Source organism: Molothrus aeneus, chromosome 1 (assembly GCF_037042795.1).
Source record: "Molothrus aeneus isolate 106 chromosome 1, BPBGC_Maene_1.0, whole genome shotgun sequence".
Lineage (NCBI taxonomy): Eukaryota > Metazoa > Chordata > Aves > Passeriformes > Icteridae > Molothrus > Molothrus aeneus.
In genome coordinates, this window is record NC_089646.1 from 40,769,033 (window position 1) to 40,796,119 (window position 27,087).

Genomic DNA, 27,087 nt, shown 5'->3' on the forward strand with positions numbered 1-27,087 from the left:
TCCTTTCCTGTAGAAATTTACTTGTGAATTGTGTAGCTATGCATATTGTGTGTGGGGAGATGTGTAGCTTCCAGATGTACGAATGAATCTGTGATTTACAGTGCAGTTTATGTGAATAATCACAACTGTTGTGCATGCACACAGATTTTTACAGGATGTTTCCAAGAATTTTGTATAAAAATGACATGGAGCCAGTACATATTTCAAAGATATCATCATCTATACATGTGTCTCTCCTTGCTTCCTACAGTCTGCGTTCCTATAAATAGGAACAATCCCAGTCTGAGAAGGAAAATGAGAAATAGTGCAAATAATACAGACTTTTTTTTATCATAAAACGTCTGCATGTGCCAAATCTAAATGTGCACACAGATGCCACTGAAATAGAGATGGCTCCAAACCAGTCTCATGCCTTTAGCCTAGAAAACACTTTTTCATTTCCCAGAAGAATATGAAATCCCTCACTGAGTACAAGAGATTGTACCTTAAAAATTATTTCAAGTGATTATATTTATAGGGTGTTTATGAGGCTCATTACTATGTACATGAGCACATAAATGAAATTAGCCTCACAAGAGGCATTTATCCAAGGACACACAGGATGTCTGCAGCAGAGCCAGGAACCAGAAGATAGCTTCCAAGTTTAGTCCAGTATCTTAACCACACTGCTATTTTTGCCTACTTGTGTCCTACCGTACTCCATTAGTGACCAGAAATCTTCATGTGGAGACCTCTGCTCTTTCTTTCCAAAGATCATATTGGCTTCCCATTCTATTAAGATATCTCAACAAGAATATGCACTTGTGTCATCAGTCAAGAACACTACTGATAAATGACTGAAGGAAGTAGCAAAAGAAAACACAAAGCATATGTAAAGTAAGATATTACAGATCTTTTTTTAAAGAATATCTCATGCTTCTGCTATAAAGAAATATCCTATTCAGAGAAATCCATTACCCAATTTAGTATGGAGGGGATAATCTACTGTGGATGTTAATCCTTTGGAGTCTATTTTAACTCTCTATTTCATAAAATTATTGCTTCATTCTCTGATAATTTTACAATTCAGTATCATTAATTTTATATATAGAAAAGGATTGATGGAACTACTTATTGTTAAGATTTCCATCCTTTCCCATTAGGAATCTTTCTTTTCAGTTGCTGTAAGAGTAGGATTAAGTTTACTGAGCAAGAAGATTGAGATTAGCATGCAGGTTTGAGGCTTGGAGCAGCACCTGCCTGCCAAGGTCTCTCTTCTGCCAGCATATACATGAGGCTTACTGCTGCAGTTTGGTGGGCTGATCCCATAGGGGAGGACAGGAAGGTTTTGTCACTGCTGGTCACTCTGTTTGTGGCTGATGACTGGCAGAAGCTTGAGCTTTGAGCAGAACTGTGCCATATGATACACAGTATTCTGAAAATGTAGGCCCTTCCTTAAAATGTGCACTAAAATCCAGCACTGACTTTTTGGTGAATTTCGTATGTGCCTCTGTTGCCTACCTGTTAACTGGAGATGAACATAGTTCTCCATCTCCTGAGGCATTAGGAAGATAAATTTACATGTGTTACAAAGCACACTGTCACTACAGTGAAAAAAAACCTGCTTGAGAGTCTATGCAAACATTAATAATTCTGTCTTCAGAGCAGAATTTGAGTGCTGTACAGGAAATATGGTATGGCATTAAAAAGTGATGAGAAAATAAAATATGAAATATTTTGTCGTACAGCTAGCAGTGCCCATTCAACACTGAGAACAAGGCAGGGGGCCTCCCATTAGAGTTAGATGCAATTCTGCAGATTTTTTTCTAATGAAGAGACTCAAGGTAGTTAAGGTGGAATAAGCAGTCTTAATTCCAGTGCTCCAGGAATTTTAGCTGTTCACTTTGCAACTTGTCTTTTAATATACTTTCTGTTGTGTTATATAAAGTGGCTAAGGTGGAAATTCAGATGCTCCATCAGGCTAATGTAGAAATCCTAGTATCATATTCCAGAAATCCCAGGCTTGGTATGACACCTCTTTCCCGGCCAAAAGCTGCTGGTATTCGTGCTGGCAGACGTGCAACAACCACCAGCTCTAAGGAGGAGGCCGGAGTTGGGGACTGAGCACTGAAGGTATTCCAGAGCCACATGCAAGCAGAGCCACAGGCACTGCAGGGCTCCTAGGGGAGCTGCAGTGAGTGGCAGGGCGTGCAGCTTGCAAAGTCTGCTGCTGCAAGTGGGTTTTAGTAGCTGGTTCAGGAAATGATTGTGATGCTTACGAGGGAATTCTGCTGAATCAGGTCCAACTGCTTCCAGACAATCCTGTGGGACCAAGTGTGCCATGGCACCCTGTCATTTACCAGCCTGCTTGGATCATGGGTTACATGTGTGTGTAAGTGTTTATACATAGGGAGCCATCCACCATTTCAGTTCAGAGATGGTCCTGATGGTCTAATGCAGCATGTTGGAAATTAGAGGATCTGTTTTCATTCATCTTTGTAGGAGTTATACAACTAAGTATCCATATATCACCTGATTGTTTTTTAATTTTTTTGTCTTGCTGGTTAGTGCTGTTACAAGACTAGTTCTTGAATTCGGTATTACTGTGTTTCCTATATGCAAGGAGGCAGCAACTAAATTACTGCATAAAACAGATACATAAATCTGGTGAAGTTCATATACTGCTCTTTGTGATGCTGAAGAACAAGTGAATGACTTGCTGTGACAGTGAGAGCAGAGGATCCATCACCTTTCTCTTATAGCCAAGAACTTAATAATAGAAAAGACCAATTCAGAGAAGCATGCAGAGAGGGTCTTTCATTTGCCCTATCATTCTTCGCTACTGTTACCTCCTACTTGATCTCTCACTTTACACCTAAGACATGTTTCTCTTGCTGTTTGAAGAGTGCTGACTAGAGATTGACTCTTATCTAATATAATTTAGTGTTAACTCCCCTTCTCCACTCAGACTGCAATGAACTGCTTCGGGGTCATGTGGCTGGAAATGAGAATGTATGCTCCACAGGTAGTCAGCTCACTGAGCTGCCCCCCCAAAGTGTCTGCTCTTTACTACAAACAGGTTTTCTTTCTTTTGTTGCAAACAGAAATCTCAGCTGCCAAGAGAACCACCTGCATATAAGCATGCAGGTAGTGTAGCAGTGGTTGCTATACAGTACACATTAGGATTCTAGTCTGAATAATGCAGATGTTCAGGGACTTGCAGTGGCTTTAAGGTGACCCAGAGTTGCTTGAGTGACAAGGATTTGGGACAGTCCTATGGGGCATTTATTATTATTATTATAGTAGTTTGGAAAGAAGAGCTAAGAGCTTGCTAAAAGCTGACATTTGCAGCTGAAATATGTAATGCCTGAAGAAATGCAAACCAGCCCTTATTAATATTGGCTTCTTTTCCTAGCAGTAAACTTAAAATATGATGATAGTCTATAAGCATGCAATGCCTCTTTCCAATTAAAAAATGTGCCTAGTACCGTATCTAAGCAGGAGTCCAGCGTGAAGGACAGCACATAAAACTAAGGTAAATCAGCACAGTGTCAGATGGAAAGGAGTGAAGGAAATGGTTGATGCCTTGCTCTCAGCCCCAACCCTAACTGAATAAAGTATTTAATTGTGTCCCAAAACCTTGTTAACTTGGCTTCCACTGTTAAAACAATGGGAGAAGTGAACTGTAGAATCAGAAAATTTTTACAAAACTGTTGTAAAAACAGAGGCTTTAAAAAGATGAGAGTTTGTAACATGGTCCCATGGTCCCAAGCCCGAGTTTGTAACATGGTCCCAGCTGTTGAGATAGGAATTATGAATGTGCAAAGAGGCAGCAACCAAATGCATCCCCCACTGTCTCCTGGCTGTTGCTCAGTAAGATAATCACTAGCCTCTACTCATATTCAGTATAAAAATTTATTTGAAAGGTATCAAGCAAATAGGAAGACTGCAGATGGTGTCTGGAGATTGTTATATATCATTACACAGGCAAAGAACAATGTTAAAAAACATTAAGGTTGCAAAGTCAAGTGTTCAAAAGGTATAAAATTACAGAATAATGGTTGTCTATGCAGTTATAATGGGCTTCTCTGTGAACACTCGTTATCATTTTATTATTCATTATAATTATGCCATTACTCATTAACCTTAAATGTGGGATCATATGGAATTTTCCCACTTGTTCCTTTAATTTAATTTATGTGTGAAAAAGGTTTTAGCTTTAAAAAATAAAGGAACCCGAAAATGCCATCCCATGGCATATTGACAAATGGATTGCCAGCAAGGTTGAAATCTTTCTATTTATCACAGAGACATGAAGAGTCTGGCAGCATTAGATTTTAATAGTCTGTGTGGACCAATGCTAGAAGGGGCTGGATCACTTTGCAGCTGGGTGTGGATGATTTTTGTTGACAATGGAGGAGTAGTCAATGTCAGGAATTTGGGAGTTACCATCAGGATGCAGAGGGAAAAGGGCTGTCCTTGTTTTTGTGTTGTGTGTCTCTGTGCCCTTCTGTTCTCACCCATTTTGGCTCCTCTCATGTCCTGCCTAGCCCTCCTAATCAATTTGGATCGTCTTGTCTACCTGGTTGCCATCACTACTGCTTTTTCATTCTCAATTTTAGTTGATTCTTAACCTCAGGTCCCATTTTCTACAGGTATTTTGAGATCCCTATTTCATTCTTTTCCTCCTCAGACTATAATACTTACTCACCCCAGGGTCCTTTTATAACACCAGTGCCTTGATGTACTGTCTTCACTCCCCCTGTAACCAAGGCACATCCCTCTTTTACTCCTCGGTCTCCTTTTGTGCTTCCTCCTCCGCACCTCCTCATCTCAGTGAGTGACGGGCAGCAGCCCAACAGCCCAGCAGAGACAGTGCAATACCTCACAGTACTGCTGGAGTTATGTGCCAGCATCTCCTGCTATGCCCATCATCCCTGCCTCCTGCTCTGTACTGCTCCTGCTCCTGGGAAAAAGGTGCCATTCCCAGGGGCTTCAGGGAAATGTATGCTGAGGATGCAGGGACTGTGCCTTTTCAAGTGTTTCTCATGTGGCCAAACCTGGAAAGTTTTCATAAAAAAGGTAGCAGGTACATACCTAGCAGAATGAGTTGCCTATTTGGGCAGTTTCTGGTCCCTCTTCCACATGTTTTAAGGAACCTTGCCTTCCTTCTGGTTCCTTCCATCCACTAACCAAAGAGAAGAAGCTTGATAAGCTTGGCTATTTTTGCCTTCATTTGGCACCACCTTATTTCAACACAGGTAAAAAAATGGTATCTTTCTTGAGAAACAGGAAAAGGACAAATGGTTTGACTGAAATTATTCACCATGAGCTCGAAGGAAGGATGTGATCTGCAGGATGGAAATACTTGGCTGCAGTGCTAGAGTTCTGACAAACCAGTGTTTCACTCCAATGAATGTCTGAGACCATGGGAAATGTCAAGGCCCCATAGTGACAACACTCCTGGCCCTTCTCATAAAACATTCAAATAATTGACTAGCACAAAGAAATACTTATTGCTAAAACACAATTAAATTAAATAAAGTTATTGTTGGGGTTTTTTTCTCATACAAGCTCTTCACAGTACAGAAACATCTACTTTTGCTTGGTGGGAATGTACCAAATGGCCAAAATGCAAATTATCTGCAAGCTGAATTTGTGTCAGTATTTCATCTGAAAAACTATATAAAAAGATTAATATTTAACTCCTACTCACTTTCAGGGGTTTCTGCTTGTAATTCTTACCCTGCTGTATGAGGTGAGAATTCTTTGACAAAGATTGCTGTTAAGGTTTTAAGCTGATATATGTCTTGCTGCCATAGGATCCTGAAAAGACAAGCACAGTGATATCAGGGGTGTACAACTTGCAGTTGTGAGCAGAAGGGAACCTGTGTACATCCGTATTTACCAGAAATGTCTTTAAAGCCCTTTATTGAAAAGAAGACATTAAGAGGTGAGATTGATTGGATCCTCAGTTTGTGAGACCCAATTCTTCCTCTGTTAATGAACTTAATATTCTCACCTTCTGCTTTATTTTAACTCTATTTATACTCTGTCCACAACCCTGCCAAGGCACCTCAGCTGACATTAATTTAGATGTTTATGGCACATTGCTCTCTCTTTCCATCTAGTAGGATGGATTTCCAAGCTAAAAAGAATAGCACAGTGGTATCTTTTTCCCCCCGTGAATATTTTTGTTCTATATTCAAAGAACTGCAACATAAGTAAGAAAGTGGAGCCTAAAGCATCTGTGGCTGAGGAATGGGGGCAAGAGAAAAATATAATGGAGAGAGAATTCAAGAAAGAGAAAGTGCTTGTGTTGGCAAGACAGGCAGTTAGGCAGGGACAGAAATAAAGAGGAAACAAAACAGATGAAGGATTACAGAGTGAAAACTATTTGGGAATAGGATGTTGGGAGCGGTAAATAGGCTAGAACAATAGGGATGAACATTTACTGAATGTGAATAGAAATCACTATAAAGTTTCTACCATCTCCTAATAAAAATACAGTAGCCTTGAGTCCTTGTGCTTTTATTAAAAATTCCAGCTGGAATACATAAAAAAGGCAGGAAAATTATTCTCAAGCCAGATAACTTTCAGATGAATGAGAATGAAGAGATTTGATGAGATTTTTTGAAGGCAAAAGATATTTGATGAACAAGACTGAAGAAAAGATGCACAAAGGAGGGGAGGAAGCAAAAGAAAAAAGAAATTGTAGAGGAAAAAGAGGGAAGATTTGAGCTATAATTAGCATTTGTCTGTTTGCGGGAAATAAATGATCTCTTACCCAAAGAATTTTTCTGGTACAGCAAAGTGTCAGTCCTAACCCTGTTTTTGTTAGATGTCAGGTATTACTCTCCTTTTTGTTCTGGCAAGTGTACAAGTGCAGGATTAGGAGGTGAAACATTTCTACAGTGTACTCTGTTCAGAATGGGATTGGTACTGTTTAGTGGACAATGAGCTATACTGCAGCTGACAAAATACAGGTTTCCTGAACCAAATATATTCAGTTCAATGCATTTTCTTTGGTTATGATGGACAGTAATCTAGTGTGACATAAGGTTTCATTTTGCACGGCAGGCTGCATTGGTTCTGTGGTAAATGGAAGCTGTCCATTACAAAAAAATGCCATTATTCCTATAAAAGAGTGAACTGATTTGAAAAACGGAGAATTGGTTCAAGTCTGCAGCTTACCTGCACATGGAGCTTTCTACCCAACTCCCAGTACTGTACTTCTCCATTTGCTATGCATTCTCTCCCTATCTTGGTGAGACAGAATTTGAGAGCCAGAAATTCCCCCTCTGTTGGGAATTGTTGCACACAATCTTTTGATTCCATATTTAGTGGACACTTACAATTTTTCTTGTAATGCTTTCGGGGAAGCTTTGCATGTTGATAAAAAGGCACTAGCAGTCCTAGTACATGTTTTTATGTGCTTTCCACTTCAGTTCCCGGTTGTGTTTAGGTGAGAAGGAAAAGAATAGCATTTTGTTGTGGCTGAAGATTACAGTTCCTCCCAACCTGTGATTTTTCTTTATTTATAAAATGCTTTGGATTGAACAGACTCAGAATTACTGTAGGGCTTACTGGCACAAGTAAAGTGCAGATTGCTTTTTCCAGTCATGAATTTCAGTTAGAAACAAACAACTGATGAACACATTTCCCTAGAGACTGATTTAAATAGGGGTATTTCATTTGTATAGTTCCTAAATAATGTTTTCCTGCATGTGTAGAGATAAAAGAGTTTTTGCTTAGGATAGTTTTGAAAATATGTTAGAGACTTTTTTTTAGACTTTGATTTTTCCTTTTTCAGGGGGACTAAGTAGGAAAAGATTTATTGCAGTTGAGTCAAGGAAGAATTTTTATGGAAAAATTTAAAAAAAATCAAATTTTAACTAAACTAAAAGAAAATTAGGTAATATTTTGAGATTTCATCAAAACCATAAAATTTCCAGAAGTTGTAATGAAATATTATTTTGAAATACTTTTGAATGAAGTTTTGGACAAAATTGCAAGAGTAGTGCCATAATTGTACCATGTTTTACAAGGGGGTCTATTAGGAGATGAAACAGAAATTGTTAGCAAAGGCTCTTTCTGACCTTATTTACAGCCAGCATTAGATAAAGTGTTACTTAGTGGGCAAATTAGCCTGCCAGATATGAAAGAGACAAAAAGAAATGTATCTTGGCGTGCTGGGGAGGATATAAGTATGAAGAAAGCAGAATCTATTATATTTGATAGCAATGGAATGTCGCCTGAAATGACCCTCCATTCTTTCCTATTGTTAACTTTTTCTCATGGAAAAAAAAAAGGCAAAAAAAAAAAATAGCCACAGCCAGTGAATTCTCTAATAGCAGCTGTCTGGATGGTAGAACAACAAACTCTTTGCATACATTATTACAGATTTCTGCTGTCTTGTTTTGGTGCCCAACCAAAATTGAGGTTCCCCTGTGGCACTGTAAAAACATAGAGATTGTTCTCACCAGAAAGAGTTCCAGTTGACACTCGTGAGACACAGACAGAGAGCAGGGACCATGAGAAGTGGTTTGGCCAAGGTCATGGTATAGGTCAGTTTCATCAGCACCAGCAGAAAAACAGGACCCAGAAGTCTGTGTTTGTGTAAATAGGGGCATTTACCAGCATAATTATTCCCAGGGAAAAATGCCCATATGAGGCATTACGTGGGTATAACTCCGCTGTTGAGGATGCTGGTGCAATTACATCAGTAAACTTTCCCAGGCAGATGAGCCCCTGCTCATGGGCTTTAAGCAAAAATCCCGTTGCAAGGAGACCTTCTGCCAAAGAGTGTTGTTGGAAATCTAGCAAGAGGAAGGAAAGAAAAAACAAAACAAAACAGTCCTCACTTCAATTAGAGGAAAAGATAATTCCTTTCAAGTCGAGAGGCTCAGCTCCTGCTGGCCTTTGTTCTTAAGCTTACCCTTGCTGTAATTTCACAGAGTAACTTGAATAATGCCAGTTTGTTCTGTGATTACCCTCAGCTGGAGCACAAAATTAATATCTCACTAAGTAATTCAGTACATGATGGGTGAACATTTAGTCAAACATGCCCTAAAAAGCTAGGATTTTCAATGTTTGCTGGAACTCCTTCAGTGACAATTAATTGCCTGTGTTCGTATATGTTTATGAGCCTCAGTAAACAGGCAGCATATTTACATCTCCCCATTACCTTCAGAAATAAACTTCCTGAAGAGAAAAAAACTCATGTTCCCTGATTACAATCTAATTTTAAGTAAACAAGGGGTGGGGAAAATGACTAGTAAGCAGGACTTTGGAGGGAGGAAGGTGGGAGGTGAAGAATTTTCTCCCTCTGGAACCATACCACATCTAATGCTGGTAGTATTAAGTTAATATGCTGCAAGAGAGAAATGGCCTTGGCTAGTCCTGTTAATGTTTGGGGGGGTTTGTTTGCCTTTTTATCCTAAGAGTTTAGACTCAAGACCAGATGCAGTATTTACTAACTTGTGATGTGGAGTTGCTGTGGAATATGCCACCTTTGAATGGCATGTATTCTAACCTGTGCACAATCCTGGCATTTTCTGAAAGCTCTAAACTACTGCTGTGTGATCCTATGATATGCTACAGCCAATATCTCTCTCCCATTTCTTCACATTGCCCTCATTGAAGTTGCACTGCTTTCTGTCCACATGAATCCCTTCCAGAACTGAAAGTACCAATCTTTTGCCCCATTGGTCTTATTTGCTGAGGCTTTTACCATGCAATGAGGGTTTGGGGGGTGACAGGAATCCCCCATTTTTTGTCCCACCTGGGGCATTGCCATTGACTGGTCGTGTTACTTAATCCACTTCCACATTGCAGGGTGAATTAACTCTTGCAAAGTGTTCAGAGATGTGTAGGAAACAGACTGTAGACAAAGACTAAGTATTATTTACTTTGGTTGTATCCATTAACATCTGCAGAAAGAAGACGTTAGTGCATAATTTCAGTCTGTCTGTACGACTGACTGCTAGTTTCACTGGCTTGTGCTTGTAAGGGATTATATCAGGTGGAAAGCACAAACAATTTAGTGAATGTTCATTGTTGTTCACTTTTAATCTAAAATTTTTCACTCTGCTGCTATACAAAGATGTCCTTTAGGACTGGGTGTTCAGGTAAAAGTATACTAATGGAAACCTCTAAGCCATAATGTAAAGACAGAAGATGATAAAGTGAAAAATAATGAAGTATAATGATAGATAGCAACTCTTTGCTATCGTCCAAAATCTTATCCATTAACTCTTTCAGATTTACTTTAAGGCCATCTGTAGCTCTGCCTAATTCTAGACTTTGTGCTGTTGTGATGGTTAGTGCTGAAGGTTGGAGAGCAAACCTGCTGGGTTTTTTCTTGCAGGCAGGGAAGGGGGGGGGGGGTGTGGGTAAAGCCACCTCCAGTGGTGTTTGGTCTCTTATGAAAGAAAAGCACCTGAAAACACTGGCATCCCCCAACTCAGAGAGGTTCTGTCAATCCTAGGCACTTAATGCTGTCATTGTTAAACTAAGTGTTTTGATCTTCTGCGTCTTTTTCACCTTCTCCGTGGCTATCACATGCTTTACTGATGGGTGCGCCAGGGTGTGTCCTTTCCTAGAAACTTGGTTAGCTTTCCTTAGGTAAATCAGCTCCATGAATGATCCATTAAATAGTAAAGTTCTGTGTTCATCAATAAAGTTTTAAGGTAGCTGGACTGAAGGAGCTGACAGATCTAAAAATAAAGTCAGTGCTCTTCTTGGAATCCATTGTAAACAAGCTGTCAAGTATCACTATGGTCTCCTTTGTAATAGCTTTAATGAGTAAATAAAGAGAATAAAAGTCGAGAGACAGGGTAAAAAATGTAAGCCAAATATAATTGTTCTTCTTTTTTTTTTTTTTAACCTATTATATTGTCTTAGGTGGTGGTATCTCTATTTCTCTAGTCCTGACTTAGAACATTTTGACATAATTTTGCCAGAGTTAAAACTTCTAGAATACACATGGCTGCTTTTCAAGAACAAGGAGCTAGAAAATGTTTGAATTGCTCCCTGACTGATATCTGACTTTAGAAGGTTTTAATTGGATAGGTAAGCTTATTTAAAAAAAAAAAATAGTGTATGTAGAATTGTATTTTATCAAATAAAAACCTCTGAATTTTCTACTAGATATCTTCTTCTTTCTTTTAAATCAGTTTTTGTGAATGAAGAAATCTGCATTCTATGACAGGTAAAAATGCATCCAAACATATGTAATTTTTCTGTACTTCAGGCTGCCAGGAAAATGAGTCTCTTCTTTTTTTTTTTTTTCCCTTCTGTTGGTTAACTTCAAACTTCTTATCCACAGCTTTGGTTGTTGCAGGGTTAATATCCTTTGGTGCCTGTCTTTGAATGCACTTGGCTGTCAAGTTTACAGATGATGTGTTCCCATTTATCTCATTTCATTTCTAAACTTTCCATTGAAGGGATCCTTACTGCTCACCTGGCTCTTGAATCTGCCCTCAGGTCAGTGACAGCAGTGGCAGCAGTGCCTTTGCAGATGCACTGGGATCTGGCTCACTCCCTGGGTTCCCGAGGCTGGGACTGGCTGGGGCTTCATAATGAGCCCTCCCATAGGAAGAAAAAAAAAGTTGTGAAGTTGCTCACTGTTGCTCACTGGGATCGAACAGCTTGTCTTTTCTTTTGAGGAACATTTATACTTAACACTCGGTAGGCAAACTGCTATTTCAGTTTGCAAGTGGATTCAGTTATTCAAATGCACAGGCCAGAAAATGAAGGGGATTCTATTTAAACAGTGTGCTCCCAAGTCACAGATGATCTTTTTGATGTCTGTATTTTGCAAATGGAAATTTTCCATTTTCCAGCACTAGCATTTGTTCAGAGGCTGTATGCTATCTAAATCTGCTTTTGTGGCTGTTCATTTGCATTTTTGCTATGGTATATTGCCTCCTGTCTTCTCCCCTTGGCCCCCCACTCTTTTATATTGAATTCCTATTTCTGCTGCCTCCACTCTGTCTTGCATCTCTGAAGGCTCAATCATGCAAGATGCTGAGCACTCAGAGCGAACAGCAGAGGCTGCTCAGCACCTGGTCAGGATTACAGGTGAAAAGGGAAATCCAAAGCATCTGCATATTGAAGATTTTTGCTGAGAGAGAGCAGATGAAAGATGGAGCTGTTCCCCAGTCAGATAATAGTCCCAGTTTTCCTGTAGCTTCCCACCTTTTCTCAGTTGCTAGAACTGCTGGAGCTACTAGCCAGTGCATTTGATGGGGAAGTGTGTGGAAATCTTCGGTTGGAATTTTATGGCATGATTTAAAATACCCACAGTAATCAGATGATGTAGACAAAACAGCCCTTCCCAGATTTTAATTAATGACCATGGAAAACCTTGCATGTTCATGTATCTTTCTTGGTCCTAATGCAGAGTTTTCTACTTCCCTTAGTATTTATCTTTTATTTCACCCTGTGCACATAGGTTCTTTCTTCTCCCAAATCTGGTTACATCCACGTCTACAAGCGAACCGCTTAGCAAGAAAAACTGCGTTAATATCCTGAGGGAAAATTGAGAAGGTGAGGAGAGAAACACAACAACTTAATTCTGGCAGTTGAAAGAACAATCTGAAAGTTGTCTCGGCTCAAAGTATCACATACAGTCAAGTAATCACTGTTCACTTCTGCAGATCCCAACCCTCAAAAAGTCTATTTCACCCTCAGGGAAAGCCGGGCGGGGGGAAGAAGAAAGTGTAAGCAAGAGTATCATGCACTACAATGAGAGGCAGCGTATTTAAAGCTGAGCAGTGATATAAACCGTGGGGTTGGGAGGCGGGCATTGCAGGCTTCTCCTCCCATTCTTATCTTTTTTCTAAATTCACTTCTCAGAAGAGAAGATGAATGAAAAAGAGGGAGTCTCAGAAGAGGGACCACATGGTCCAGGCCAGGTTGGAATGATAATACTAAAGATAGGGAATGCAAATACTCAATAGTTTACCCAACCAGGCTCTTCTTCTGAGTCTGTTGGAAACTGGGGCAATGGTAGTGCTCCACAGGGCTCGTCCAGGTGTGCAAGGACCTGCTGAATGCCTGCACAGTGCTCTGGGAACAGAGCATTCGTTTTCCAAAAGTTTATCTCTTGCCACAGGAGGCAAATAGGTGTGTGAGCAGGGTATGGTGTCCACACTGCATGGCAGAGGGCTGGTACCTAAGTACCCACGATTATGAGTGCCTGGTGATGAAAGCACAGTGCATAGGTGGTATCATAAATCTGTGTATGGCTTCCCGCACTGCCCTTTTGGACTGGCTATGGGGCAGTTATGGGAATCCATAACAAAACCCTCTGCTTATGAGAACAGCAAACTGCCAGAGTAAAGCGTGATATTTCCATGTTCCTGTCATGTGCAAGCACGTGCCCACAAACCAAAACACAGCTGGCAAGTCTAATTTTAGCTCTACCAGCCTTGAGAAATGTCCCTTTAAAGACATTCTTTTTATAATTCCTTTTTTTTTTTTAAGCAATTTGGTTGATAATGCAGCAGCTGACAATCCCACTGCCATACTATGGATGATTTAAATAAAAACAAAAAGAAACTGCTGCCCCATATTTTTTCCCCAAAAAATTTATAAATAGGCAAAACCACTGTAGAAAGGCCCAGCAATCTGATGACATGTTAAAGAAATAAGTTATTATAAAAAAAAGAGAAACGCTAGGATTTGTGTACAAGAGGAAACATTTTGTTATTCACGCACTTTTTTTTCCTGATGATTTATAGCCCTGTTGTAAAACAGACTCTTCCTTCGAGTCTTTCGGAGGATAAATATTTGGGATGGCAGTGCTGACACAGGTCCTGCACGCCTGGGATCTGTGGCAGGTGTGGGGCTCTCGGCCGGACGCGGGGGCCACACCTGGCCCTCACCTGGGCACGGGCTGCGGCAGCTGCGTGCGGGGGAGCCCGGCCGGGGGAAACGCAGCCGCGGGTAACTTTTGTGGCACCGTGGTATTTTCACACGTCTGGGGGAAGGCACCCGCACGTCAGGCCGGCCGAATTTCCTCTTTACCCTCTTCCTCCATTTTGTTCCAACTTTAAATAAACCAAGTCTTATATAAGCGGTTTAACAAAGTATGTATTTAATATGTCTGGTCCGGGGTCGCCTCTCCGCGAAGTGCCGGATGACGGTGCGGAGTAGTTTTCTGAAGGGGGAGGACGGCGACCAGGCTCCGTCACCTTCCCCCTCCCATTTGTTAAAATACATATATATATACATTTAATTAAAATAATATATATAAAGCCGCGTTTTGGGGCTGCTCTCCCCGCCCCGCGGCGTTAGCGTTTCCCGAGTCCCAAGGCCGCTTTCCGGAGCTGCCCGGTCCGGCGCGGGCGCGGAGCGGGCGGGGGCGCGGAGGCGGCCGCGCGGCCTGCGCCGACCTCCCGGGGGAGCGGCGCGCCGAGGTCCCTCCCACCGGCGGCGCGGCGCGGAGGGGGTTTGAATGAAAGACAGGACGAGCCCTGAACACCATGTCACTCCGTGAAGGAGGCAGCGGCAACTAGGCTGGGGAAGGCTCTTCCCTCCCCCCCCCCTTTTTTTTTATTTTCTTTTTTTTTTCTTTTCTTTCTTTTCTTTTTATTTTTTCTTTTTTTTTCCTTTTTTTTTTTTATTTGGTTGGAAGGGGGGTGGGTGGGGAAGCGAGAGGGGAGGGCTCGAGAGCGGGGCGAGCCGAGGAGAGGACGAGGAGAGCGAGCGAGCGAGCGAGCGAGCAAGCAAGAGAGCGAGCGGCTCTGCGGAGATTTGGAGTTGCACTGTCTTCCCGGCTCCTCTCGCAGGACGCTTCCCTCCCGAGCCGGGCAGCGGGCACCGCCGGAGGCACGCTGCTGCCAGCGGGGGAGGCGGGCTGCTCCCCGCGGGCACCCGGGCACGGGGCTTCCACCCACGCACGCACCCACAGCCGCGCACACCCCTCCGCGCACACACACACAGACACACACGTATATGTTCGTGCGGGCGCGTTTTTGGCTGCGCTGGAAGTAGCGCGCGGTAGACGGCGAGGAAGTCTCGGCAGTCTCCTCTGTCGCCCGCGCTGTCAGGAATAGCGGCGTGAGAGGAAGAAAGGCCCTGGGGCACTACACCCTGCCAACGAGTTCCCCGCACCAGCCAGAAGGACTCCAGCTACATGGGCAAACGCCTGGACCAGCAGCCAATGTACCCTCAGTACACCTACTACTACCCCCACTATCTCCAAACCAAGGTAAGGGCTGGCGGGGCCGGGCGCCTGGCGGGGGATGGAGAGCGGAGCCGCGCGAATTGCGGGCTCGCCTCTTCTCTTTGGCGATTTTTCTGTCTCTTTCTCGGGTTTGGTATCACACAGAGCCGAGCTGGTAGGCAGAAAGCAGACGTGAGAGAGGCAGGAAGGTTCTGTCTGCCCTCCCATTTATTTCTTTATTTCTTTTAATTTATTTTTTTTTCCCCAAGGGCTGCTGGCGTCGGCTAATTCCTTTTATTGTTTGGGGAGAACAGTGCGGTTAACGCTATCGTAACAGCGGGCAGGTAGTGTGTTTGTTATAGCATGCGATAAAGATTGCTCTGGACAGCATCGGACATAAAACACTTTTGGTGGATTTTACAGTGATCTCTACGGTTTATTCACAGCTTAAAAGCATTTTGCTGTTAGAAAAGCCGTCTGTGGCAACTCAAACTTTTAATCAGCTGAGGAGGAGATGCTGTGGAGCTCGGAGGAGAGCTCGGAGCTAACCGTCTGTAAACCTGGTGGAGTTTGTTTCAGTGCATTGCACTGGTTTTAATATTTCATTAAATATTGAGGATGATATGGCTGTACTCTGTTGCATTTAAAAAGGTCTAGGAAAAGAGGCTAACTACTTTTGGAGAGTATATCCAAGCACGGACATTTCCGTTTTCTTTCTTCTTTTCTTAATAATTTTTAAAATGCCAGCAGACTGGAAAGCAGGCCGGCCTCTCCTAGAGAGGCTGGGTGAAGTCTATGCTACCTGGCCATGAGTTAGTTAATTAAAGCCTTATTTTTATAATGCCATTGTATAATAGTCTGCTCTCTGAAAAGATTTCCTGTGACCAAAGGACAGTAACAAAAGAAAGCCCTAAACCGAAAGTTTGCAAACCCTGTTAGGACACTGTATTTGGAGGGAAGAAAAAGGAAAAAATGCACACTTCACGAGGTGAAGTGTGACCTCACAGCCACAGATTAACAGTTTCAGTAAATAACCGAACATCCTTTAGAAGGGAAAAGCCAAGGCAGGGCACGCACACGTGCTTATGGTACTGCGTGCAAATATACACATTGTGCTCCTGTGGCAAATTTAACACATGGGACATTTGATGTGCGCAACTGTGTGTGGTGAAGTGCCACAAGGGAGGCTGACTTCTCCAGACTTTTGGTTTGAAGCATGTTGATCTGGCTGCGGTTGGGAAAGGATAAGTTATATTCCTTGTTAATAAGAATTACTTTCCCGTTAACGTTTATAGCCCGACTACTGCATTATATAAATTAACTAATTGTAAAAACTGTGATTCCGGCTGGTTGGAGTTGTGATGACACCAGAAGCACTCAGTATGATTACAGCCTTGTAATTCATGGTAGGGTTACTTCTCACTTTTTTGCTCTGCTGTTTCTTTCACTGCATCATGCAGATATTTTTTCGGTATAAAATTCATCCTTTTTTAAATTTTGTATTTTGGCGTGAAATTTATAATTTCTCCACCCCTTCCTTTCAAGGTCAATCCAAATAGCATTTTACCTTTGTGACCATTTAGTGTGTAATGTTGCTGTTGCAGCAGCAGCCCGTCACTAGCTTGACTGCAATATTGCCTATAGCTTTAACTGTTTGGGGGATTGGGGGATGCAGGGTGATGCTATTCCTCAAAACCTGGCAAGCCAAGGACATGAAACAATTGATAGTGTTTTTTTCAAAGAACAATAGCCTCGAGTATTAGAGGAGAAATATTGGACATTCCATCCCTTTTACTCACGTAGCTTACATTTTGCCAGTTGTCCTTTTTCTTTCTTTTTTTCTTAATTTTTTAAACTTTGTAAAATAAGCTTTTTGAGAAAATTAGCCTTATATTTGGGCTTAAAGTAGAAAAATAGCTTTTCTGTACCATGGCTTTTTTTTTAACCCCTTGCTTTAAAAAACAAATGCATTTTTATAGCTGGTGTATAAAATTATCAACCCTGTGAAAAGTCATGTGCATCAGTCTTGGCACACTTGCACTATTACAGTAAGGACAGGTAAAATTTCAAATTGGTGATACATTTTATATGCCTTTATTTTTTCTCCTTTTCTTTCGTCCACAGTTAAGGGCATACATAAGCTCTAAATAATAAACACACATACACGTGCGCGTGTATATATATATGTATGTATATTTGTGTGTATACACAGATGCAAGTATTTCTCTTCTATAGACTATAGGACTTTAAAGTAGTGCAGACAGGCAGCATCTGGATTTTGTTACCTTAAAGCTAGCCATCAGCTGCTGGGACGTTTTAAAGCAGTTAGATCCATTGTATGTCTAAAGCTAATAGTTGGGTAATCAAATAATCTTGTGGTGGAGAGCTGTATCTTTTATCATCCCTATTGGAGCAACACATATAAATAAACCTTTGTACGATTCCAGCCGGCCTGAGAACTTCACCTTCTTATTTTCCAAAAACTGCTCTTTGTACCAAGCATGGTTGGATTCAGCTCTACAGAAAGAATGCGTTTTTATGCTCATAGTCATGCATGCTGGGGGTGGGGGGTGCACATTCATTTGTAATTAAGAAAGAAATTCTAGGCTTTCTTATGGCATGGTACAGCTTCTGGAATTCAGAGCGGCAGCGTGTTCAACAGGCAAAGTTTGGGAATTCATGTTCCCCAGTGTGTTTGGGTGAAGTGCTGCTTTTGCTTTGCTTGTTTGGTGAAGTTGCCTTGGCTCTCCTTCGAGAAGTACCGCATTACTGTACATCACGTCCCTCTCATGGGGGAGCTCGGAGCTGTGCAGGATTCCAGCCTACAGACTCTGTGTGTGTGTGTCTTCTAACGTGGCTAGCACGTTGTTGTGCAGAAAGGGTGTAAATGAATAGCTATATGGGTAATGGGATTATAAATAGAAAAAATGGATTCCATATGTTTGTCTGATTGCTTTAACTTTTTAAGAGTTTTGTGGCCATTTGTGGAACACAAAGCATGCACTCATTCCATTTATTTGTGCTCCTTCATTATCAAATGCCACCACTGAAGCTAAAACTTTAATTTCAGGTTTAGGAAAAGCCATTGTCATCCAAAAAAGAGAAAAAGGGGAGGGTGCCAGTCCTTATGAGACAATTGCAAGGAATTTAATATGTCTCTTAAGGACAAGCGCTGAGTTTGAGGCAAGACATAACCTTATTTCTGTTTTCGTGTGAGGCTGTCTGACAACTTCGGTTTGAACGTACAGTTTTGGAACTTTTTTAGGCAGATGCTGAGAGTATGGCGAGAGTCCAATTGTCCTAGGAGTGGAGTTTATTTCAGAGTAAGTGTTTCTGGTTACTGCTGTAAGCAAAGCATAGTCTTGTGTTCTTGTTGCAAAAAATATTGCAGGGAAGTGAAGTGGTTCAGCTCATGTATATCTGATGAGAATCTGTGGTACTTTTTCATTTTATTTTGAGATGTTAAGAGAATTTCCTTAGCTGCATCCTTGCTGATGGTGTAATAACTGGTTTAGAGGAGTATGTTGCAAATTGTCACGTAGAATGTTAATGATGCCAAATCTTGCATTATGGTCTGAATTTCTTTCTTTTGTTGTTTTGTTGCTTGCCAAAGCAAATTCTTTTCTCTTTGCCATTTAGCACAGAAGAAAACAAAAATAAGCACTATGAAATATCATGTAATGAGAAAAAGGGGAGAAAAATGTTAACTCTGAATATATTTGAAAGAGACTCCTTGATTTAGTAGGTGATGTATTTTATCTTTGTCCTCTGCAGCTTATGATTAGACCTCTTGCTGGGGTCAGCTTTAGAAAGGAGGAGGTGCCACAGTTACCTGTCGGCAGGAATTGTTTGGTTTACGATCTCTCTACCTGCACTCGGGGTAGAAATATGCCAGTTAAGCAGCTATTTCCGTGCGGTTTGCTTTCATGCATTCTCCAGATATTTCCTACTTATTAGTCATGGTTTGGGTCTGGTAGTTTAACTCTCATGGTGTTGACTCTGTAACCCAGTCAGATGGCAGAAACACCCCAAAACGAGAGGCAGTGTTTACAGTACCCTCTGTACCTCTTCATCTCTGTATGCCTGATGCATGCGTGTACACGTGCAAAAGGAAGAAGTGTGGTTTCCCAACACCTGCCTGAATAAAACCTCATCTCTGTGGCTGTGAAAGGGATGCAGACTGACCTGCAAGCAAGATGGCCTAATGAGCCTGTTTCTGAAATGACAGATACATGCCCCACCTGAGTGAAAAACAAATTCAGGAGTTCAAACAGGTATACTCAGAAGAGTTTAAGTTTGATGTAGTGATTTTATGGGCATACACTTAGGTGTGTGTTTTATCTCCTTTTTTTACATTTTTAGGACATCTTTTGGCATTAGGGAATTGAGGACTTCCTTCAGTTGTGTGCCATGAGCATACCTTCCTCCTTGCTCCATCAGGCTCTTTCAGAAAGTGTGCATTTGGAATTGGTGCAAAGCTCTTGCCTCTCTTCACCTCTTACCTACCAATCCCGTGCTCTTTAGCCACTCACGTTTCTGTTTAGCGGGTTTACGGCATTCCCCACTTTTGGCCATCTGGCCGTACAGAAGGCCTTGAGGAAAGCGTTCCAGATACGGAGATGCCTGACAGGGCTTCTCTGGCTGGTAGTGTTCAGATTGTGTTTGGTGCCTGGTGTGAAGCAGGGGTCAGGTGTAAGGAGTAATTCATCAACCACACACTGATTTCAGGCTGCATTTCCAACCATCTGCAGCTTGGATCGCTGCCAGAGCTCAAAAGTCTAGCTGGAGCCCATGTGATCATGCCAAAGTAAAGGCAAACACTTGCAAATAGAGAAATGCATTTCTAGGAATGAAGTTTGTTCGCACTTAGCCCTGTTTGATTCAGTATGTCACAGCATCTTTTAAATGCCTCAGAGAGCTGCCCAAAAGGAACACAAATTCATTTAAATGCCATTTAAAAGTATTTCAGCCTGGCTATGATTTTGATGGTAATATTAATATCTAGCTCTAGTATTTGCCAATTGGCTTAAACAATAAGGAAGATAAAAGTGTTCCTCTGAAAAATGAAGGAATATATGAACTCATTTGCTTTCTGTTTGTCCTTGCATTCCTGGATAAAAATACTTTTGTTGTTTTAAGAGACATGATGATATGTATTGTTAAAATGGTGTTAAATTTCTTGATTGATCTTCCTTCCATGTTGCCTCAATGGAAGTCTGTTTAAATTAAAAACTAACCAATCCACAAATACCCACAAATGAAAGCACCAAATTAAAAAGAAAACAAAAAACAAACCAACAAACAAAAAACCCCAGACCAAACCTGTGGAAAAAGAACATTCAAATTTTTACTACTTCACTTACATATTATGATATTCTATGACTATTTATTTTGCAAGCAGATATGTTATTTCTGTAATAAAAGAGGGAAACTGCAAGTATTTGCCAGATGAGGCTACAAAGATCTTGCTGTGGCGAGTGTGTTAATAGTTATAATTTAGAATGCCTTTTACAAGGTGCCCTTTCAAAATAAAGTGCAGTGGTTCAGAAATGAACTGGTTTGGTTTTTAATGCATGAAGTCCTTTCAAAGAAAGCATGATGGTATGCTTGCACTTTAATTCAAGTATCTTGGTAAAAATCATCAGACTGTCAGTTCTTAAATTTCCATGAATTAAAAAACAGATAAGAAAGGCTGCATTTCAAGTAGGATGTCTGAGTTCATTTCAGGTCTTCCTGTGAGTAGTCTGTATAGTATTCCCTTTGCATGTAATTGTAAGCAGTGTTTTCAAATTAAATTTAATATTTATTTATTTATTTATTTATTTATTTATTCATTTAGGGGTGGGAAGTAAATTTTCCACTATCTATACTCGAGGCAGGGACTGAGTTTGCTCGCAAACAATGACATTCTGGACTGTCCAGGAAGAGGACCAGACTTTTTAAAAACGCAAATAGTCTAATTGTATTTTTTTCCTTGAAGTAAAGAATTTTAGTGCTAGAAATTTTATGTAGAGGAAAATAGTTAATATGGCTCAAGAATTTGCTTCCAGTGCTGCATTAAAATTGTGTTTTGTAACAGTCTCATCAGCTACAGCTGTATGTGATTAAATAGTGTAATATCAAAAGCATGTGTGAATAAGAGCTTTTATGATATAGTTGTTCCATACCAAAGACTGCAGATGGGCCGAGAAGGGAGACAGAGAACAGTGATTTACTCAGATATTGTCAGAGCCTATACTCCGAGTATTCCTGTTTTGCAATTGCTTTCCCACTCATATGGGCAAGATCGAGTAACAAAGGGAAGGTTAGAAGTAAAGAGTTTTACAAAGAGAGCTATTCTAAACAAGCAGGTATCAGCCCAAGGATGGTGTCTACTGATGCAGAATGATGTACCAATATTTTAAGTAGAGATTTAACAATAATATTATTGAATAGAAGTTATAGTGAGTGGGATCTGTTCTGCTACCTTTGAAAAATCAATTAAAAAGATTCAGTTGTCTTCAGCAAGACAGCATCAGGCCCACAAAGCACATACCTATCACCATGGCAAAACCAGGACAGCTGAACAATATGCAGGTTTAAAAAAACAAATAAACAAACAACCAAACAACAGTCAGAAAAGAAATAAAAACAGTAAATCAAAATGATCCTACTTTGTGCAAGGAGCTGAGGACATAGCTCATCTAATACTTAACAGCATTTTGTGTTTGCTGTGGCTATAATTTCTATTATTTCTATTTTGTAATTTCTATTTTATAATTTCTATTATTTAACATTATTTCTTGTGATTTATAATTTTAGAGAATGAGCAGCATAAACCAGAAGCTTTGTCTTTCTGTCTGTTTCTCTCTCTGCCAGTTCAGATACGATTTATACAGAGGGGAAGTCTAATTGCCATAGGAGATGTCTCACATGGAGCCCAGTGCCTATAATGAAGATTAACAATTTCAGTAAGAGGCTAAATGCGCTTAATCCACAAAAAAGTATCAGAGAACTGTATTTGCTTTTAGTTATGTAATTCTTAAGATAAAAATACTGTGTAGCCTCTTTGAAATTTGAAACAAATCAGTTTACCGTGTTGGTGTTTTCTGAAGATACAGTGTTTCTAAATAGAGAATTTAAGCAGAGGTTGCTTGTCCTATCTGTAGCTGCAGATTGAAAGTTCCTGTTGAATTCCTCAGGCATACTGGTTTTTTATATTTTGTTGGTTTATAGCAAAGTCTAATCTAGAAGTTTTTTATTAGCTGAAAGACTTCAGGTCTGACATTTTCAAATAAGAGAAAGAGATTATTTTTCCTGCTTTTTTGGATGGAAAGTCTTTTCTTCCCCCTTCCTTCCTTCTTTCTTTCTTATTTATCTTGTTTGTTTTTGGGCTTGCTTGCAACCATGGTGGAAATAAATTGCTTACTTGTTGTAAAGTTAACTTCAGTATCAAATGTGATAGTTTATTAAAAAGTAAATATTTACATTTTTAAGTGCTTCATTTGTGGTATATTTATGCAGATGAAATTGTTTGGACAGATTTTCTATGAGGGTTCCTCTGTTAATTGTATTGACTTCATTCAGATGCAAATGAATGAAATAAACCACCTGACGTATGTAGATCATAGTAGGAAGCCAGAAGACGCATAAGACTGCATGTTTACAATGTAAAGCACTCTGATATTTTGTTCCTTGTTGGTGTCTTCCTGACACATGTTTTAGTACCATGTGGTTGATGATGATTTATGTGCTGTCATGTTGTGGAAGTGATGTCACTCCTGTGTGGTTCAAATTCATTCAAGAAGATAAGTTGTTGAACAGATTTGTGTTCTCCCCTCCCCAAGTATAAATCAACCAGCAGGTTTTTTTTTATTCTGTGAGTTTGCATTCATAGACTTAATCCTGAAGCTGTGCTTAAATACTCTGCTGCAGAATGTGGCATAGTAGAGAGGGAAAGTCTTACTGGTGGACCAACATGGTATTGTTGTATTTAACTGATTGCTCATTTGGCTTCTGTTCCACTCCCTTCCCTACCCACTTTCACAGCCCTTCCTCTGCCCAGCTATATTTAGAGACCAGCCAGGCTGAGCCATTCAGAGTTCAGCCTGGATGCTGTGCAGGAGCCTGACCTTTCCTCCTGCCGGTGGGAGACAGCAGGGCTGGATCAGCCATCAAGTCTCATTCGTGTGTCTTGCCTGTGAGAGACTCTGGTTATTTGGAACAACATCTGATGCAGTCTGGTTGCCTTCCCTGTTGAGCATCTGGCCACATTTGTGCCAGGGTTATGGGAGGGTGAAAGGCAGACTGAAGATGCAGTGGATAGGGCAGAGAGCTGGTTTGGATGTGCAGTCCCAGAGCTGGCAAAACCTTGCAGTGCTGCATTGGTGACTTGTGAGATGAAGGGGACATTGGGGAACTTCAGATGGAGGCGTTTCACCAGAGGATGAAATAAGGGAGCCTGGTGTACCGCTACATCACAAAAGGTTTTTAAAGCTAGGTATCCATAGTTACAACAGGAGAGTTAAAATCTGGATTTCAGGGACTCACCTGGTGTAATGTCCTCCTTCCCTTTAAAGAAGAAAGTGTTTGGCAGTTCTTAAAGCTGGAATGATGTGCTTGTGTGAATTCCCCGATGCTCAGGGAGCTGCCTGTTTAAAGCTTGCTCTATTTTCCCCTCTTGCTCTGATTTTTCTGTGAAAAAAAATGGCATTGCAATTCTTAGCCATATAAGGGACTTGTTAGTTTCTTTATGTGGTTGGGAATTGTTTCTTCTTTTGGTCTTCAAAGGCTGTTGCTGCTGAGTATGCTTTAAAGAGAAGGAACTACTTGCTTAGACAAAGGCACAATCCTTATTTCTTCTCTTTCTCACTTCTCTCTGACCTTTTATTGGGGGACATGCATATAAATAAATTCTGCTTTTGGAGTCGTGCAAGTTGATGGATACTCTTACAAAGAGAGAAGCATAATGGGAAATGCAGTCTTCATTTCTGTTCTCTCATTTTGTAGTGATGAATTTGGTTTGGTGCCAGTTAGTAAGTACATGACCTTTTCCCTACATCTTTTGATTCACGACAGGGAGTGTCAGAGCCGTGTTAGTGATCTCTTGTTACAGCTTTTAACAAACTATGAAATATTAAAAATGAATTAGGTCACTTGGAGCTTGGCTAGCATGTCAGTGATGCAGGGTGGCGATTTCATATTAACGAAGCGTAACACACAGCTTAAAATACAAAATTCAAATTTTTGTGAACACAGACAGCAGGGACGTATCGCTTTTAAGTCAGGCCATTTTTATCTTGAAAATGTAATCCTGTAAAGACAAACCAAACAAGATATTTTGCAAAGATGGTGTTATCGGCCACATTCATTTAGTGTTCATTCCAGAAAATTGTATCAGCCTCAGCCTAATTGGAACTAAGTTTTTCTGTGTATTTACTTTAAGATCAGAACTGCCGACAAGATTTCTTTTAGTATCAGCTGAGATGTGTCTACACAGCTGTCAATGTTCTGCTTAGCTGCTATACACAACCTGATAATCTGCCACATGTAACTGAATGGTGCAATATACACTCGTTTGGTGTGCAAATGACACTTCTGGAATTGTTTAGTGGAAGGGAGACTGGTGATAAAAATGTGCTGTGAACAGTACAATGGATAAGGTAAAAAATAGGACTGATAGCTCTTAGAAAAGCCTCTGCCTGGTTTTGCATTCATGAAAACTACCTTTAATACCACTCTATACCTGCAAGACATCAGAAAAAAGTCAGAGGCACTGCAGTCCTTCAGATGTTTGACAAAGCGTGCAGCAGGACTTGGTAAGTTGAAAGCTTTACCTAGGCTGTATTAAGATGACGTTTACTGTGTCAATGTGGAGCTGCACTAAGTGTACTGTTAAACAATTCTTCATGAAAACAAGCATAAAGCAGGCATATTGCTGTGGCCTTTAGCAAAGCAGCTGGGAACTTTCTGCCTGGGGGAGCATCGCACTCATTGCATTTCATGTTTGTGCTCTTTGTGTCTCTTTGGAGCTTTTGCCTCCTAAAGAAACTCATGGGTTGGTCCAAATATTTCCATGTCCTTCTTAATGTTGCTTTTACTGTGAGTGTCAGCTGGTGGTGCAAGATGGGACAATAATAAAACTGGCTGATGTATGGTGACTCCACGATGACAATAATAGTACACGCTGATCAATGATGTGTCTGCCATTGCCTCACAGATACAGGTGTGCAATGCATTGAGTTGTCTTGAATTTTGAGATTATGGATATAATCCCTGTCTCTAGGAACAGCTGTGAGAAAGATGTAGACTCCTGGCCCACCAGGAAATACTTGTTATCTGTGTGATTTAGAAGCCTTGCCGGCCACTCAGTTTCTGCTTTATATCTCTGCCATTTTATGAAATCACTGTAATTGTATACAGTTGTCCCTGTGCAACATGCAATTTCCTCTAGTTTGAAAAGCTTTCAGCTTAAGATTGTCTAAACTTAATAGCATAAACATTAATTTACTGTGTTAGATGGGTTATTGGGTGTTTTTAGCATGCATAAGCCTGGCAGTAATTGTGCTGGACAGAAAAAATAAGTTTTGTTTCCTTCACTGTCTGCCTTGCTTTGACTTAAATGGATCCCTGGTGATGGTAATACTTAGCATGTAGCAGTGATTTCAATTTTCAGTGGGCTGTATAAACATTAACTAATCTTCATAGCCCATTCTGAGAGGTGCCTTAAACACCTTATTTGTTCGTGCAATGGCTGCATGCAAATAATGACCTCAGAAGCCTGTACTGGATTATCAAGAGTTGGGGAATAGACCTGTGTAGCATCCACACCTTCTCTCTTTGGGCAGAATCTGGAAGTGAGGAATGCTGTTTCTGCTTTATGAGAAAATAATGGTGCGTGAGTGGTCTAAGACTGAAGAAAAAGCTGGAAAAATAATGGGAAAGCATTGTTAGGAGGGGACATTCTCATCTATAGTTATCCAGAAGTGCTGAGTGCCCGCAGCTTTAGCTGATGGAGTTCTCAAAGACATTTGACACTAAACCCCATGTGACTCATGGCATTACAGGGCACTTTGCAAGACCACTTACATGAGGCAAGTGGCTGAACCTGCCTGCTGGTTCAACATTACACCTTCCTCTTGAGCCTTTCTTCTGCCAGTGAAGAGGACAAATGGAGCAGGGTGAGAGGATGGACTTTCTGGAGGAGAGGAGATCCCTGTTGTGTCCCCTGTGTTGGGGAAGGAGGTTGACTGCAGTCCTGCTAAGGTGGCTGAAAAAGATCTTTGTGGTGGTTGGGCAGTGCTGTGAGGGGCAGATCAGGGCTCAGCTTGCAGTGTTTTAGAAATTTGAACAGTGCTTGGCCCAAAAGTTTCCAGGAGACAAAAACTTAGCAGACACCTGGAAAAGGATGCAAAGGACTTCCTCATTCTTCCAAGGAGAAGAGAAAAACGCTTTCAAACAAAGCATGTGCACAGCCCTCAGTCCTGCTGGCCTTTGCCAGCTTTGTCAGGCACTGATGGGAAGGTTATAGAAGAACAACTGTCACAATTCCATCAACATTGTGTAAGGAAACTGGTCTGTGTTTGAGTCCTTCAGGTTAATATTTCAAATCTACAGTACCCTGTTAGTCACCAAGGCAATAGCAAAGAAGTTTTTTATGGGTGGGTGTTAGCTAAGTAGTAGTTGATAGATGCAGAATTCTCACAGCCAACTGGCTTTGGTTTTCTCATGCCTGACGTTGTGTGCCTTGCCAGGGCTTATTTTAGATTTTCTGTTGTCATTACTCTTTTTATTCCTCTCACCTTGGTTTGTAACAGTATCATATTTGCTTCCCTCTCTGTTTTGTTGGAAATAGTTGCATTTTTAAAAATCACAGCTTGTTTAGCTCAAAGGTACTTCATGGATGGGAGAGAAATGATGATATTCTTGGTGTTGATAACTTCTTGTGTCCCAAG

General features: G+C 40.9%; 1 protein-coding gene across 1 annotated transcript in view; it reads left to right on the forward strand.

The window, feature by feature from the left end:
- Nucleotides 1-14,646: 14,646 nt before the first annotated feature.
- RBMS3 (RNA binding motif single stranded interacting protein 3) overlaps nt 14,647-27,087 on the forward strand; it is a 439,534-nt gene continuing 427,093 nt past the window's right edge. Inside the window, exon 1 of the mRNA XM_066571247.1 lies at nt 14,647-15,199. Coding sequence (XP_066427344.1) covers nt 15,125-15,199 — 75 coding nt within the window. The 5' untranslated portion in view covers nt 14,647-15,124. The remainder of the gene's footprint in view (nt 15,200-27,087) is intronic.